The sequence below is a fragment of the Pongo abelii genome, chromosome 9 (genome assembly GCF_028885655.2).
Source record: "Pongo abelii isolate AG06213 chromosome 9, NHGRI_mPonAbe1-v2.0_pri, whole genome shotgun sequence".
Lineage (NCBI taxonomy): Eukaryota > Metazoa > Chordata > Mammalia > Primates > Hominidae > Pongo > Pongo abelii.
The window spans coordinates 123,690,094-123,708,644 of NC_071994.2; the positions used below are offsets into that span (position 1 = coordinate 123,690,094).

Below are 18,551 nucleotides of genomic sequence, written 5' to 3' on the forward strand. Positions count from 1 at the left end.
GGAGTTTGAGACCAGCTTGGGCAATGTAGTGAGCCCCCACTTCAAACTGTAAAAAATAAAATAAATAAATAAATAAGTTGGGTGCGTAAAAGAACTAAAACACCATTTCAGAACTTGTTACTGAAATGTAGAAAGGTACTCAAATTTTCTTCAATTTATTTTATATTAAATTATTACAATATCCCAAAGAATTATTTATCAAGCTGTTGGAGTTTAACCTAGCTTTGAGTATCTTTGGTATAAATGTATTGATCACCATTTTGTTTTCATGTTACTCTTTACTTTCCATTGTTTTAGGGTGACTGAACATGGGACACCAAAGCCCTTTCGAAAGTAAGTAAATCTTAAGCAGCTTTCAATAAAGGCGCATTTTAAGAAACGTAAACTTTTTTCCTCTAAAGTTTCATTTTAAAGGAAAAGAAACCCTGTATACCAATCTGTTATGTAGTATAAAAGAAAGCTCTTAAGAAACACGGGTCATTCAAAAGCTGTATTTTGAAGTATGTATAAAACAGCCATTTGTAGGAGAGGATGAAATTTCAGTCTCTGTGCTAAGTCAGATTCAGGAATCTGATTAGAATTTATTGTAATATAAAGATTTGTGCTGTTTCTCGTTGTCCACCTGAAGTCTTCAAATTGAATTCACTCTTTTTTCTTCATAGGTTTGACAGTGTAGCTTTTGGAGAAAGTCAAAGTGAGGATGAACAATTTGAAAATGACTTAGAGACAGATCCACCCAACTGGCAGCAGCTTGTTAGTCGAGAAGTGTTACTGGGACTAAAACCTTGTGAGATCAAAAGACAGGAAGTGATTAATGGTGAGTGTAATCAATTTGTTGTTGTTGTTTACAAATACTGAGTTTTGTCAGAGTAAATTAAGTCTCTCAGCCTTGGAGTTTGCTTCAAAGTTTCTCCTAGCCTTTTGTTTTAAACAAAGAGGAAATTAAACTGGACGGATAATCCTTGAACTCAAGAAAATGCAAATGCTTCTGTGATTCTTATTGATAATTTAAAAGGAAAACGTGTTAAGCCTTAAAGATATTTAAGATTCATAGCATTATAGATCTTAAAGTTGAAAAGTCATTGCAACAACTAAGTTATTTTTATGCATAGATTTTAAATGAGGAACGTAAGGCCCAGGGAGATTGAATTCGTTAAGATCATACAGCTAATAACGTGTAAGGAAAAAAATTTAGTTCCTGGTCTTTCTGTATCGAAGTGCAGTGTTCTTTATTTACCCTAGCATGTATGTGACAAATGTGTGGCATGGATGCTATACCCTTTACTATTCTTAGCATGTGATATGAATAAATATCTTGTCTCTGACAATACTGAGACATAATGAAATTATAAGCCTGACCCAAGAAATGAGTGTTTATAGGCAAATTAGATAACCAAAAGTACTATTATTTCTTAAGAGGGCTCAAGTTAAAGGCTATATGATGTTGGGGCTTACAGTTTTCTTAATGATGTAGTTGTGATAGGTGGGTATTATTGTAAACAGATGTGTTTGGGAATACACTAAAAAAAATAGTTTTGAATGATATTTTTTATTTGTCAGTATTCAACTCTCAGAGCCAGTATGCAGGAGAATTTCTTGGAATCAGAATGACTTCAGAGATATTTCATCCGTTCTAAATGATAAATAATTTATTATATAATGCATTTGCTACTTCACTCCAGCTAAAGACTATGATTGATCCCATGGAATTGTTCTAAGTAAGGCAACATTTCATATGTCTTTCCTGCTCAGAATTGTTCTACACTGAAAGAGCTCATGTTCGAACGCTGAAGGTTCTTGATCAAGTGTTCTATCAGCGAGTGTCCAGAGAAGGAATTCTGTCACCCTCAGAGCTACGGAAAATTTTTTCAAACTTGGAAGATATTCTTCAACTTCACAGTAAGAGAAATTAGCTCTGATCTTTGCCCCTAACATTTCCAATAGAGAAAAGATTGTGAGTATAAAATTTTGTAAATGTACCCATGTTAGTATTCCTGAGATTATATGTGAGAAAGTAACATAAATAAAGGAATGATTGGAACTTTGACTACATCCTTTTCCTCACAATCAATCTTTCATATACACTGTGTCAACATAGGGCTTCCAGTCTAAAGTCATTGCCTAAGCTGAAAAACATGAATAGTCAAATTCACCGTTGAAAATTTTCTATCAATTATAGTATATATATCTCTTTAAATATATATATCCAATATAATAATATATGTATAAATGTGTTTTGTAAATAGTAGTGTATGGTATATAATCACATGGTTCGGTAATTTTTAGGAATTGTTTTTATTTTTTTGAAATGGAGTCTCGCTCTGTTGCACAAGCTGGAGTGCAGTGGCGCAGTCTTGGCTCACTGCAACCTCTGCCTCCTGGGTTCAAGGGATCCTCCCACCTCAGCCACCTGAGTAGCTGGGATTACAGGCATGCACCACCACACCCAGCTAATTTTTGTATTTTTCGTAGAGATGGGTTTCACCATGTTGGCCAGGCTGGTCTCAGACTCCTGACCTCAAGTGATCCACCCACCCGCCTTGGCCTCCAAAGTGCTGGGATTATAGGCATGAGCCACTGCGCCTGGCCTCAGGAATTGTTTTATTGTTTTGTTGCTTGGAACACCTGAATAAGTATATAAAAATTCTACCTTGTTGACATTTTATCGGTTGAAGTCATCTTGGACTTTTGTGGACAGTAATATGATGTTCCCCTCATTTATAGGTCACTATTTCTCTATGACCCTTGACTTTTTTATCTTTCTTTTTCATGTCTTCACCAACTATAAACATCTGCTAACCAAATTGATGCCTTTTATTCCTTTGTGGATAATCTTGGGTTTCACAGGCATGCATTGACAAGTTCAGGCTTGATTACATCCATTGCCTGCACACTTACCCATTTTGAGAGGATCAGTGAACAGAATTACTTGTACTGTTTAAATTCAAGTTCTTTTTGAGCATGATTATAGATGGAGTCTTGAGGTTAAATGAATATTTGATGCAACCACCGTGTATGTAATGTGCTAGTTTCCAAAGATGTTTTTTGTTTAGCACCTGTTTTTCAGATACAGGTTATAATATCTAGATGTGTAAGCACTATGTCCAGATTTATATTTAAGGAGATAAGAAGCAGCTATACTACTATGAAAAGCCTCTTTATAAAAAAAAAAATAGCTTCTCTGTACTACCAGTAATTCTGTCTACACTGAATGTGTTACTAACGTTTTTCTATCTTTTTATCTTTAGTTGGATTGAATGAACAAATGAAGGCTGTTCGAAAGAGAAATGAGACCTCTGTTATCGATCAGATTGGGGAAGATTTGCTGACATGGGTAAGGAAATTTTCTGTTTCTTTTTAATATTTTTATGGACACTTGATGGTCAGATTCAAGGTTGAGTAACTAACCTTTCCAAATATGCAAACTCACCCATGTTGCAAAGTTAATGTAAAGCTGAGAAAGGTCAAGCAGTAGATTCCATTTCAAGAAACCACTTTTTTTGCTCATCTGTAAGAAGCAGACCCTTATCCATTAAAGTCATACCATGAGATTGCAGTGATTCAGTCACACCTTCAGGCTCCACTGTAATCCTAGTTTTTTTGCAGTTACCTCTTCCACTGAAGTCTTGAGCCCCTCGAAGTCACCTATGAGGGTTAGAATCAACTTCTTCCAAACTCCTGTTAATATTGATATTTTGATCTCCTCCTGTGAATCATGAATGTTCTTAATGGCATCTAGAATATTGAATCCTTTTCAGAAGGTATTCAGTTTGCTTTGCCCAGACCCATCAGAGGAATCACTATTATGGCAACTATCACCTTATGAAATATATTTCTTAAATAATAAGACTTGAAAGTGAAAATTACTCCTTGGTCCATGAGCTGCAGAATGGATATTGTGTTAGCAGGCCTGCAAACAACATTAATCTCCTTGTACATCTCCATCAGAAGTCTTTAAGTGACCATGTGCATTGTCAATAGGCAGTAACATTTTAAAAGTAACTTTTTTTTTTTTTTTCTGAGCAGTAGGTCTTAACAGACGTGCTCTCATCTAGGCTTTGTTGTTTCATTTATAGAGCACAGACAGAGTAGACTTAGCAGTATTCTTAAGGGTTCCAGGAATTTCAGAATGGTAAACAATCATTGGCTTCAACTTAAAGTCATTAGCCCCTAACAAGAGAGCTGGCCTTTCTTTTGACATGCTGAAGTCAGACATTGATTTCTCCTCTCTAGCTATGAAAGTTCTAGATGGCATCTTCTTCCAATGGAAGGCTATTTCATCTACATTGAAAATCTGTTGTTTAGTGTAGCCACTGTAATCAATTATCTCAGGTACGTCTTCTAGATAACTTACTATAGCTTCTACTGCTATATCAGCACTTGGTGCATCACTTTGTACTTTTATTTTTATGGAGATGACTTCTTTTCTTAAATCTCATCAGTTTACCCCTGCTACCTTCAAACTCTTCGTCTGCAGCTTCCTTACCTCTCAGCCTTCATAGAATTGAAGAGAATTAGGGGCTTGCTTTGTATTAGGCTTTGGCTTAAGGGAATATTGTGGCTGATTTCATCTTCTTTATACAGACCATTCAGACTTCCTCCATACCAGCTATAGGCTGTTTCACTTTCCTCTTGTTCATTTGTTCATTGGGGTAGCACTTTTATTTCCTTCAAGAATTTTTTCTTTGTGTTCACAAGTTGGCCATTTGGCGTAAGAGCCAAATCTCAGCTTTTGACATGCCTTCCTTTCTAAACTTAATCATTTCTAGCTTTTAATTTCAAGTGAGAGATGTGCGACTCCTCACTTGAACCCCTAAAGACCATTGCAGCGTTGTTAGTTGGCCTAAATTCAATATTGTTGTGTCTCAGAATAAGGAGGCCCAAGGAAAGGGAAGAGAGATGGGGGAATGGTCAGTTGGTGGGGCGGTCAGAACACACACAACATTTTTCCATTAGGTTTGCCACCATATGTGGGTGCAGTTCATGGTGCCCCAAAACAATACATAGTAACATCAAAGATCACTGATCACAGATCACCATAACAGATAGAGTAAAATGAAAAAGCTTAAACTATTATGAGAACTACCAAAATGTGGCACAGAGACATGACATGAGCACATGGTTTTGGAAAAATGGCACCAACAGACTTGCTCAGGGTTGCCACAAACCTTCAATTTGTAAAAAATGGAATATCTGCAAAGTACAATAAAAATATGAGGTATGCCTGTACCTGTAAAAAGTTGAGGAAAAGCAGAATGGTGGTTTGTAACTGTCACATACAAAGCGTTAATTTAGAAGAAGGCATTGGCCAGAAATCATAAAAGCAAAAATCATAAATAGGCCTTTAGATTTTACTCTTGCTGTTTAAATAAAATCATTTTGGAAAGTATTTTTCCAGTATTGTTTCCTTAAGATCACTTTACATATTCAGATAATCCTTGACTTACTGTGGTTCCAACTTCAGCAGTTTTTTTACTTTACAGTGGTGGGAAAGTAATACACATTCAATAGAAACCATACTTTGAATTTTGAATTTTAATCTTTTCTGGAGCTTGGCAATGTGTGGTATGTTACTCTTGATGCTGGGCAGCAACAGTGACCCACAGCTCCTGGTCAGCCATGTGATCACAGGGTAAACAACCACTCTACAGGGTACTGTACTGCTAGATGATTTTGCCCAGCTGTAGCTAATGCAAGTGTCTGAGCACATTTAAGGTCGGCTAGGCCAAGCTATAGTATTTGGTAGGTTCAGTGTCTTAAATGCATTTTCAACTTAAGATATTTTCAATTTTTGATGGTTTTATTAGGATATAACTTCATCAGAAATCAAGGAACATCTATACTTAAACTGCTTGTAAAACTACTGTAGAGGCCGGACGCAGTGGCTCACGCCTATAATCCCTGCACTTTGGGAGGCCGAGGCAGGCAGATCACCTGAGTTCAGGAGTTCGAGACCAGCCTGACCAACATGGAGAAACCCCATCTCTACTAAAATACAAAATTAGCCAGGCGTGGTGGCGCATGCCTGTAATCCCAGCTACTCGGGAGGCTGAGGCAGGAGAATCGCTTGAACCTGGGAGGTGGAGGTTGCGGTGAGCCGAGATCAAGCCATTGCACTCCAGCCTGGGCAACAAGAGCGAAACTCCATCTCAAAAAAAAAAAACAAAAACGAAAACAAAAAAAACTATTGTAGAACTGCTTGAGGTTGGGGGCGTTATTTTCTTTGGTAAACCCAGCTGCTCTTTGTAGTTGTATGGTGCTTTGATTGACTAACATGCTAAAAATGCTGCCAGTCTCATAAACATGTTAAATGTCATATCCATCATAGAGTAAGAATACAAAATTGGAGTGACCTATTAAAATATTGCTTTGTATGTGTCCTGCTTGAAAAAATACTCTGAATTTATCTACAAATGCACTACAGGTGGGCTTTTTACAAAATGCCTTTATGTACAGACTCTTGGGAATATGGCTTTAAATGGAAGATTATATGGAAAACATCTTCGTAAACCATAAAGCAATTATCTACAAGTATAGACGCTGTATTAAAAAACAATGTATTTGACTTCTAAGAGCACCTACTAGTAAATCACTTTTTAGGTGTTTAACCATCAGAAATCTTAAAATCATGACACATGCAGACTTAAATTTACAAATTAAAAAACATTAGTGAGAAGTATAATTTTTAGCAAAAGAATTCATAAGCTCATTGATCTCCCCCAAGCCAGCTCCAGCTGCTGCACAGGTGAAACAGCAGTGATTTAATTTTGTTTCAACCCAGAAAACTTACGGCCTGCCCATGGTCATAGTGGGTTTTATACTGAGTAAGAAAGAATGCTAGTATGCCAAGGATTTGCTTCCCAGAGTAGTAAGACAGTAGTTGTCGTAAAGGTTTCAGGGTGTAAGAAAATTAAATTTTAGGCCATGTGTAGTGGCTCATGCCCATAATCCCAGCTCACTTTGAGAGGCCAAGGCAGGCGGATCACTTGAGGTCAGGAGTTCAAGACCAGCCTGACCAACATGGTGAAACCCCGTCTCTACTAAAAATACAAAAAAAATTAGCCAGTTGTGGTGGCACACGCCTGTAGTCCCAACTACTTGGGAGGCTGAGGCAGGAGAATCACTCGAACCTGGGAGGCAGAGGTTGCAGTGAGCTGAGACTGCGCCGCTACACTCCAGCCTGGGCCACAGAATGAGACTCTCTCTCAAAAAAAAAGAAAATGAAATTTAGTCTCAGTCTTCAGGCATTTTATATCTTGTATTCTCCAAATGTCAGCTTTTCTGTGTAATTTACAGGTAACGTAGGCTGAAAGGTAATAGGTCGTGATAGGCTACAAACAAGAAAACATTGGGACTGGGCGTGGTGGCTCACGCCTGTAATCCCAGCACTTTCGGACACCAAGGCAGGCAGATCACCTGAGTTCAGGAGTTTGAGAACAGCCTGGCCAACATGGTGAAACCCCATCTCTACTAAAAATACAAAAATTAGCTGGGTGTGGTGGTATGTGCTTGTAGTCCCAGTTACTTGGGAGGCTGAGGTGAGAATCTCATGAACCTGAGAGGCAGATGTTGCAGTGAGCCAAGATTGTGCCATTGTACTCCAGCCTGGGCGACGGAGCAAGACTGTCTCAAAAAAAAAGAAGAAAACATTGGAATATGATCAGAAAAGGTCTGCTTGTGTCAAGGTCAGACCTTTTTAATGGAGAACCATTGATATTCCACATAGATATGCAGTTCTGTGTATTTTGTCACTTGAAATGTTGAAAGGATTCTGGTTGTCTGTCACTTGGTCTGGCCTTGTATAAGCTCAGTTTCCCATTCTCTTTTGTGTTCTTTGCATTCTCGGCACAGTTCAGCGGACCAGGAGAGGAGAAATTGAAACATGCTGCTGCTACCTTTTGCAGTAACCAACCTTTCGCCCTGGAAATGATCAAGTCTCGTCAGAAAAAGGATTCTCGATTTCAGACTTTTGTGCAAGTGAGTTGAGTGAGTCATGTAAGAAAAAAATAAGGCAAGTTTTTATCAATTATCAGATAAACTGGGGGAATTCTGACTAAGACTTTTACAAAGATTACATCTGTGCTAACTTTTTTTTTTTGAGACAGGGTGTCGCTGTGTTGCCCAGGCTGGAGTGCAATGGCACAATCTCAGCTCACTGCAACCTCTGCCTCCTGGGTTCAAGCGATTCTCCTGCCTCAGCCTTCCTAGTAGTTAGGATTACAGGTACATGCCACCACGCCCTGCTAATTTTTTCTATTTTTAGTAGAGACGGGGTTTCACCATGTTGGCCAGGCCGGGCTTGAACACCTGACCTCAAGTGATCCGCCCGCCTCCGCCTCCCAAAGGGATTACAGGTGTGAGCCACTGCACCTGGCCCATGTTAACATTTTTAAAAGCAATACATTATCTCTTAAATTCCTGGAAGGTATAAAAATGACTTTGGAATGGTGAATAATAAAAAATATATGTCAGGAGTAAAATACTTAATATAGAAATCCACATTGCCACAAGGCTTTTATCAGGAAACAACCGTATGCTCTATTAAGAGAATATTGTCAAAGCATGAGAATGGGCTTATCCAGGGAAGAACATAACAGCAGCCACACTCATTGGGGTATATGAATTAAGGGTTGGTAAACTATGGCCGACAGACCATATCTAGTCCGTTACCTGTTTTTATAAAGTTTTATGTAAACACAAACATGGCCATTTGACAGATTTCTCACAGTTGTTGTGGTGTGTGGCTATGGTTTAGCAGGATCCTCCCTTGAGAGTTTGACCAGGCTGAGATCACAGCGTCAGCTGGAGCTGCAGTTTTCATCTGATGCTCGAGGTTCTCGTCTAAGCTCACTGATTGTTAGCAGAATTCATTTCTTTGTAAATGTATAACTGAGGTCCTACCTTGCTAGCTATTGGCTAGGAACCAGTTTCAACTCCTAGAGAACACAGATATCTCCGCCATGTGGCCCCACTAGGCAGTTTAGAGGTGGATGTTTGCTTTCTTCCAGGCCAGTAGGAATGTGGCTTTCTGACACAGATTTGTTTTAAAGGCTCCTCTAATGAAGTCAGGCCCAGCCAGGATAATTTCCTTTCTTATGATCTCAAAATCATGTGGTGGCAACCTAATCATAGGTGTGATATCCCATTGTATTCACAGATTCCAAAATGTTCATACTCAAGGGCATAGGATTACACAGAGTATTTACACAAGAAGATGGGAACCTTGGAGGCCATATTAGAGTTATTTACTACACAGAGCCTTGTTCATTCACTTATGCCAAAACAGTGGAGCTGAATAGTTGTTGAGAGAGACTAGATGGCCTGCAAAGCCTAAAATATTTACTAACTGGCGTTTTACTAAAAACTTTGCAGACCGCTGTATAGATGAGCTGGCATACTCAGACTGGCTGTCCATTGTGCCTACTTGGAATGGCAGATAACAAATTAGCTAACCAATTTTGGTAGGAATGTCAATCATAGGAGAATGGACCTAGATTTTCTGAATAGGTGAAGATAAAACTGTTTTAACACAAGGAAGCGATATGTAGAGCTGCTTATGGATGCTTTCAGTCCTTCCTTAAACAGGTAACAAGCCATTCATTTAGTGATAGAGGCTCCCTTCCCCCATTATGTGATTAAAGGAGAAAGCAGAAGTATAGTGTGACAATGATATATCTTGGCATTTTTTAAAGATCTTGATTTAGTAACCAGAACTGTGATGCATTAAACCCTTACGGTGAATACATGGTACATGTATAAGTTCAAATAAGAATTACAGATTCACTTATTTCACTTTAATTTTAGGATGCTGAAAGTAATCCACTGTGTCGTCGTCTTCAACTGAAGGATATTATTCCCACTCAAATGCAAAGGCTTACTAAGTACCCACTTCTGTTGGATAATATTGCCAAATACACAGGTACAGCATTTTCACTGAAATAAAAAGCTTAAGAACAACAACAACAAAACACCCAGTATCCTGTAAATAATATCTTACAGCATCCTGAATGGAGTTGGATTTCCAAACAGTATGACAAGATTTTCCTTTTCTTTTTTTTTTTTTTTTCTTTTTTGAGACAGGGTCTCACTCAGTCGTGCAGGCTGGAGTGCAGTGGCACAATCATAGTTTCCTGCAACCTCAAACTCCTGGGCTCAGGCATTCCTTCCACCTCAGCTTCCCGAACAGCTGGGACTACAGGTGTACACCACCACACCTGGCTTTTTTTTTTTTTTTTTTTTTTTTTTTAAAGCAAGGGTCTCACTATGTTGCTCAGGCCTGTCTCAAACTCCTGGCCTCAAGCAGTCCTCCCACCTCCCAAAGTGCTGTGATTATAGGCATGAGTCACTATGCCCAGCCAAGATTTTCTAACAAGATATAATCTAGTCTTCTTCGGGCTGTTTGATATAATGTACTCCATTAGTAGCTTTAGCACGGGGTATATCAAACTATGAATCATAGACCAAGTCATGCTCACTGTCTGTTTTCGTAAATAAAGTTTTATTGGAGCACAGCCGTGCTCATCTGTGTATGTACTGTCCCTGATTGCTTTTACATTATAACAGCAGAATCGAGTAGTTTTATCGGTGCCCATTTGGCCTGCAAAGTGTAAAATTATCTGGTTCAACCATCCTTGTTCTAGCCTGCATCATTTTTGCTTTGAAGAAGGTTCGTCCTTGGCTGAAGAGATGTTTCATGGGTATCTATCTATGACTTTTATTAAGCCAAATCAATGCGGTGTAATTCCAACTCTCCCGTTTTGAAACATGAAGTGAATCTGTTTCTCAGTTGAGTTTTAGGTTCTTACACTTAGCTCTCATTAATAATTTAATGCAACTGAAATCTTGTTTCTTGTGCCTGACAATTTGAATGCATAAGCAGGAAATTTTAAATTATGGTACCTGGTAACAAAAGTGGTTTACACTCATATACATTAATTTTTACACTTTAATATATCTGCTCAGTGTAGTTGGACTGTGGTTTGGAGGATTATAATTTTGAGTGTTCTGATTTTGGCCTTCTTTGTATTATAGACATGACATAGCCTCAATACATTTTGTTTTGTTTTGTTTTGCTTTGTTTTTTTGAGACAGAGTCTCGCTCTGTCACCCAGGCTGGAGTGAAGTGGCACAATCTCGGCTCACTGCAACCTCCACCTCCTGGGTTCAAGCAATTCCCCTGCCTCAGCCTCCCGAGTAGCTGGGATTACAGGCGCACGCCACCACACCTGGCTAATTTTTTTGTATTTTTAGTAGAAACAAGGTTTCACCATATTGGCCAGACTGGTCTCGAACTCCTGACCTCAGGCAGTCCAATTGCCTTGGCCTCCCAAAGTGCTAGGATTACAGGCATGAGCCACCTTGCCTTGCCACCTCAATACGTTTTGATGAATTTCATCTTCTTTTAATGTTGTAATCTATTTTCTTTCTTTAAATATAATCTCAAATTCAAAGAAACTTGTTTTGGAATTATTTTGAATTGTGTTATTAAAAAATTTTGTTTAACAAGTTCACTGGACATAATTATGTAGGCTGTGCACTGTGAAATTCTAGGGGGAGAAGGGATTTCCATTTGTATTGTTTACAAAGTAAATGAGACCTGCCCGTCTGGAGTGTATAGTATAGTGTTCCTGGTACTTCATGTAAAGCATCTCTTCTTGGATTTCGGGTTCTGTACTGTGATTTCTTTTTAAAGATTAGAATTTATGTTTTAAAGTCCTTTTATAAGAAGTTTTACCTGTCCAAAGACTGCTTGAATTGAGACTCTGACAGAGGCTTTAAGCTGGTACAAAAATCTTCAAGGTCTTAATATGCTCTTAAAAGTACTGAAATGAAATGAAATCTCATTTACATATATTTTATGGTTTTTTGCTCATTTCTTCTCTTTTACATTTTGGATTTCTTTCCCATATTTAGAATGGCCAACAGAAAGGGAGAAGGTGAAGAAAGCTGCAGATCACTGTCGTCAGATCTTAAATTATGTAAATCAGGCTGTCAAGGAGGCAGAAAACAAGCAGGTAAAAAAGGAAAACAAGAAGGTACAGGATGACATTGGGAGAACATTAAATTAATATTACCTGGAATCTGTGAAATAGTTGTTAAAACTATCATTACCTAATGGACAGGGAGAACATTTGTTTACTGTTCGCATAGTAGGCAGGTCAAGATCAATCTGTGATAGAATATCGGAGTTGTATTTGACTTTTTGGAACACTTCAAGCTGCTTGTTTGCTCTTTCATTTATCTCTTCATTCAGCAGATATTTATAGAACATCTACTGTATGCTGGGCATAGGGTACAGAGTAGTTGAGAAAATGAGTGCCATATCTGCCAACACTGAGCTCGTTTGCTAGGAGAATAGAAAGGCATTTAACATTTTGTAGGTTGCCTGTTCACTCTGATGGTAGTTTCTTTTGCTGTGCAGAAGCTCTTGAGTTTAATTAGATCCCATTTGTCAATTTTGGCTTTTGTTGCCATTGCTTTTGGTGTTTTAGACATGAAGTCCTTGCCCATGAGTGAACAGGCAACCTACAAAATGGGAGAAAATTTTTGCAACCTACTCATCTGACAAAGGGCTAATATCCAGAATCTACAATGAACTCCAACAAATTTACAAGAAAAAAACAAACAACCCCATCAAAAAGTGGGCGAAGGACATGAACAGACACTTCTCAAAAGAAGACATTTATGCAGCCAAAAAACACATGAAAAAATGCTCACCATCACTGGCCATCAGAGAAATGCAAATCAAAACCACAATGAGATACCATCTCACACCAGTTAGAATGGCAATCATTAAAAAGTCAGGAAACAACAGGTGCTGGAGAGGATGTGGAGAAATAGGAACACTTTTACACTGTTGGTGGGACTGTAAACTAGTTCAACCCTTGTGGAAGTCAGTGTGGCGATTCCTCAGGGATCTAGAACTACAAATTCCATTCGACCCAGCCATCCCATTACTGGGTATATACCCAAAGGACTATAAATCATGCTGCTATAAAGACACATGCACACGTATGTTTATTGCGGCATTATTCACAATAGCAAAGACTTGGAACCAACCCAAATGTCCAACAATGATAGACTGGATTAAGAAAATGTGGCACATATACACCATGGAATACTATGCAGCCATAAAAAATGATGAGTTCACGTCCTTTGTAGGGACATGGATGAAATTGGAAATTATCATTCTCAGTAAACTATCGCAAGAACAAAAAACCAAACACCGCATATTCTCACTCATAGGTGGGAATTGAACAATGAGAACACATGGACACAGGAAGGGGAACATCACACTCTGGGGACTGTTGTGGGGTGTGGGGAGGGGGGAGGGATAGCATTGGGAGATATACCTAATGCGAGATGACGAGTTGGTGGGTGCAGCGCACCAGCATGGCACATGTATACATATGTAACTTACCTGCACATTGCGCACATGTACCATAAAACCTAAAGTATAATAATAATAATAATAATAATAATAATAAAAGAAAAAAAAGAATAAAAAATAAAAAATAAAAAAAATAAAAAAATAAAAAAAAAAGAAAGGCATTTAACAGGATTATAGTGCAAATATTTTGTATCAGTTGTGATAGCTGCTATCAAGGATAATTTCAAGATGCTATGATATATAACTATGGGGCCTAGCTTAGTTTGGGAATGTTATGTGGTACCTATTAGAGAAAATTTTCTTGAGGAATTGACACTTGAGCCAAGCTCTGAAAGACTGAGTGGAAGTGAACCAAAACGATGTGAAGGGTGCAACCTTAGAGGTAGAGGCAATATATACCAAAGTCCTGACGGAAAAAGAAAGCATGGTCTGTTGGAAGAATTGAAAATTTAAATGAGTGTGGATCATGCCTAAAAAGCAAAGTCAGAGTAGCATAAAATGAGGTAAAGTAGACCAAGGCCAACTCATAAAGGCCCTAGAGATCAGATTAAAGATTTTGATTTTTATTCTTAAGAGCAGTAGGAATTCAGCATAGACAAGTAAGAATATAGTGTTCAGATTTTCATTATGTAAGTATCACCCCTACTACTCTATGGAGAATGAGTTGAAGAAGGATAGTGGATGAAAGAGCCCATTTATTAACCTCTTGCAGCAATCTAGGATAGATGATGGCAGCTTAGAGAAGTTGGAGAAGTATTTAGAAGGTAAAATTGACAGGATTTGATGACTGATTTGAAGAAGGATTTGAAGGAAAAGTGATGTCAAGAATAAACCCCCAGGTTTCTGGATTGCATATTTGGATGGACAGGATGAGTGGAGAAGCCCCACATTTGTGGGGAAGATGATGAGGTCACTTTGGGATATCAGGTAGACAGATACAGTAAGCAGTTGGCTATATGGGTCCACCTCTAAGAGGACCATGTTGAAGATAAAAATTTAAGATTGTGAGCATACAGGGGCTGATTGAATCCATGAACACGGATGTAGTTTCTTAGGAGCTAAGTATGATTACAACTCTCTTGGTGAGGCTGTAGAAAAACTAGTACTTTCAGCTGTGCTGTTCAGAGTGTAAAATGATAAAACCCCAGAGGGTTATATAGCAATATTTATCTAAATTAAACTCTGTAGGTACCGTTATGTCTACCTTTTGACTCAGCAGTTCTGTTCCTAGTGATTTGCTCAAGAGAAATGAACCATATTAGAGTTCTTTACTACACAGAGCCTGTTCATTTATGTATAATCTGTGGCTACTTTTGTTCCAAAACAGTGGAGCTGGATAACTGTGAGAGAGATTATATGGCCTGCAAAGTCTAACTGACATTTTACTAAAAACTTTGCAGACCCCTGGTATAGATGAGCTGGCATACTCAGGCTGGTTATCCATTGTGCCTGCTGGTAATGGCACATAACAAATTAACTAACTTTAGTAGGAACGCCAATCATAAGAAAATGGACCTAGATTTTCTGAATAATAAAATATATCTTTATCTGAAGATAAAGATATACCCACAAACAGACTTAGATAAGAATGCTTATAGCAACTTTATTCATAATAGCGAAAAGCTAGAAACAGCCCAAGAATTTATCAACAGAATGGATAAACCAACTGTGGTATAGTTATAAAATAGAATGCCCTGAGTGATAAAAAACGAATGTACCACTAAGGCACACAACATGGATGAATCTCACAAACATGCTGAGTGAAAAAAAAACAGATGCAAAAGGGTACATACCTATGATTCTATTTATATGAACTTCTAAGAGAGATTAAACTATTCTATGGTAGGAAAAAACCAGAAAACTGGTTGCCACTGGGGATGTGGAGATAGAAATTAACTGGGAAGAAGTATGAGGAAACTTTCTGGGGTGATGGTAAAATTTTCTATCTTGATAGAAGTTTAGGTTACACAAATGTATAAGCACTTGTCAAAATTCACGGAACACACACTTAAAATGTGTGTTCTACTGTATGCAAATTTTACTTTTTTAAAAAGAACTGTATGGATGTTTAAATGTTTAGAGGTAAAGTGTACTTATGTCTGTAATTTATTTTGAAATGCATGCAAAGAATAAGATGGACTGATGGCTAGAGGGATGAATAAATAGATATATGATCAAGCAAATAGAGCAAATGTTAATGGTAGAACATAGATGGTGATATATAGGTGTTCACTGTGCTCACCCAGACTTTTCCATGTATTTGGAAATGATTTTGAGGGGGAATGTACATACCCTTTGATCCAACAGGTTCTGGAAATTTATCCTACAGATATCCTACACGGATGTACAAAGACATATATTTAAGTCCACTTTATTACAGTATTGTTTGTTATAGAGGAGTTGAAGTAACTTAAATGCCCATCAGTAAGGCGTAATGAAATAAATTATAGTTTATTTAGAGAGTTTTACATCCTGTATTCATTTATAAAAAAATGAAATAACTCTCTATATGTGCTAATGTGGAACAGTCCCAAGATATAAGTCATACACCACACACACACACACACACACACACACTCTCACACGTGGGGGAATGCGTATATGAATGTATCCTACCATATCAATGAGGAATACATATAGGAATACCAAAGGAATGCATGTGTGAATATATTATGCTACCATATCTTGTTGTAAAAAATAGACACAACATGCACAAAGACAAGCATACTTATATATACATATATAAATAAATACATATCTGTTTGCATAGAATTTTTCTCAAAGGCTACCCAAGAAATGGATATTAGTGATTGCTTCTTTAGGGAAAATTGAGGGGGGTGGGGCAATAGGACAAGGTTAGAGGGAGACTTTTTATTTTTTGCCTTATATAGCCATCTGAATTTTGTACTGTGTGCATGATTTACCTATTCAGAAAATAAATATAAGCTAATAAGAGACCAATGACTTTGAAAAGAAGATTGAGAAAGAAAAGCCAAAGGGGTAGGAGGAAAACTAGGAGATTATAGTATCACCAAAGCCACGGAAGAGAGTGAGTTTTCAGTCCTGTCTAGCATTGCAGAGAGCTCAGTAAAATGGAGATTTTTTTTTTTTTTCGAGACAGAGTCTCGCTCTGTTGCCCAGGCTGGAGTGCAGTGGCATGATCTCGGCTCACTGCAAGCTCTGCCTCCCAGGTTTGCACCATTCCCCTGCCTCAGCCTCTCAAGTAGCTGGGACCACAGGCGCCCGCCACCACGCCCGGCTAATTTTTTGTATTTTTAGTAGAGACGGGGTTTCACTGTGTTAGCCAGGACGGTCTTGATCTCCTAACCTCGTGATCCACCTGCCTCAGCCTCCCAAAGTGCTGAGATTACAGGTGTGAGCCACCGCGCCTGGCCAAAATGGAGATTTTAAATGCCAAGTTTGATTCAGAAATAGAGAGGTCATTAATGACCAAAGCACTAACCTTGGTTCCACCCTGCCTAATTTTCAGCGCCTAGAAGATTATCAGCGTCGCCTTGATACCTCCAGCCTGAAGTTGTCAGAGTACCCAAATGTTGAAGAGCTCAGGGTGAGAGATGGTCTAATCATAATTTAAAAAATAAAATAAAATTTGCTAAAGACCTGGCAGGTAATTAACATCTCAATGGGAATATACATCACCTGAAGGAGTTCTTGTATCATAGATTATCTGTATTTATGATTTTTTTTGCTGCCTTTTAAATGCTTGATCTGTATGAAAATTAGTCTTTCATTAGAGGACTATCTTGCATGAAACTATAATATTACATGACAGCAATTGGCAGGAGACTAAGGGACACTAATTATTATAAAATTTAATTTTATTGTGTTCTGTAGTTTGTTTCAGACAGGGTCTCGCTCTGTTCCCTAGGCTGGAATGCGGTGGTGCAATCTTGGCTCACTGCAGCCTTGGCCTCCTGGACTCAGGCAGTCCACCCACCTCAGCCTCCCTAGCAGCTAGGACTATAGGTATATGCCACCATGCCCAGCTAATTCTATGTTTTGTAAAGACAAGGTCTCGCTGTGTTGTCAGGCTGGTCCAGACTTCCTGGGCTCAAGCGCTCCTTTCTCAGCCTCCCACAGTGCGGGGATTACAGGCATAAGCCACTATGCCCAGCCTGTGTTCTGTAGTTTAAATAAGGGTAGGACTGTTTACTATGGTAACTTTCCAGATCATTTAGTAACACAAGATAACATATTATTTTCTCATGAGGCTCTTCAGAAGCATAAAAGTTGGAACCATTATAGGAACGATAGTAAAATGTTTACTAATTGCCACTTCTAGTATGTGGGCTTATGTGTTAACTTTTTCGGATTTTAAGTCTTTTTGTACCATTTCACTAGGTGGTGGTTTTGGCAGATTTATTTGGTGGCTGTTAAAATAGACTTTTATGTCATATATTAATACTTTGTCAACAAGCACGTAAATGTGCTTATTCCCCTTAGCTTCCAAAGAATGAGAGTTTTCTAGAGCTGCTAATACTAAAAGATGATTCTGTTACTAATAAGTTGTTAATATTTAGACCAAGCCTGAGTAGTACCTGGACTTTTCATGAGTACTATTTCTTAGAACTTTCTTTGAAATTAGAGCCTTGGAACTCAGAAGCCACTTTCTTATAGACAAGCATATGTACCATGCTCATCCAGTTATTCATAGAAAAATTAAAGGATACGTTGAGAATCTAGTGGCTGAATGTTTGTAACTTGATCTTCATAATCTGTGATCATCTGTTTAGAGTGAGGTTTGAAGATAGTACTCCTGAATGTTTTTCTGCAAGATACCTTTTCCTTTTTAGAAAATTGTATGCAGATTACTTTAATATGGCCTTTGTGCCATTTTCAAGAACTGACAAATAGCAATAATGATAGTTGAATGTAAATGGTGTACTTTATATTAAGAATTTCTTTAAAAGGGACTGTATTATATAGATTATCATGTTACTGAGTGCTTGGAAATTATTTGTGCATGATTTTCTTTATTTTGCCAGAATTTGGATTTAACGAAAAGGAAGATGATTCATGAAGGGCCATTGGTTTGGAAGGTGAATAGAGATAAAACTATTGGTAGGTCTGATATTGTCTTTTAGTTTTGGGGAGAGTGGCAAAAGGGAAGCAATAGGAAAGTTTCCTGTGACAAAGGGAA

The 18,551-nt window shown here is 38.1% G+C and overlaps 1 protein-coding gene across 6 annotated transcripts in view; it reads left to right on the forward strand.

Annotated features, from left to right (window-relative positions):
- Positions 1-18,551, forward strand: part of ARHGEF12 (Rho guanine nucleotide exchange factor 12) — a 154,298-nt gene that overhangs the window by 121,410 nt on the left and 14,337 nt on the right. For all 6 annotated transcript variants that reach the window (XM_002822591.6, XM_009247166.4, XM_009247168.4 and 3 more), the window contains 9 exons: positions 298-333; positions 663-817; positions 1,753-1,899; positions 3,249-3,334; positions 7,852-7,977; positions 9,805-9,919; positions 11,914-12,014; positions 16,881-16,958; positions 18,397-18,472. In XM_002822591.6, the coding sequence (XP_002822637.2) occupies positions 298-333; positions 663-817; positions 1,753-1,899; positions 3,249-3,334; positions 7,852-7,977; positions 9,805-9,919; positions 11,914-12,014; positions 16,881-16,958; positions 18,397-18,472 (920 nt within the window). The remainder of the gene's footprint in view (positions 1-297; positions 334-662; positions 818-1,752; positions 1,900-3,248; positions 3,335-7,851; positions 7,978-9,804; positions 9,920-11,913; positions 12,015-16,880; positions 16,959-18,396; positions 18,473-18,551) is intronic.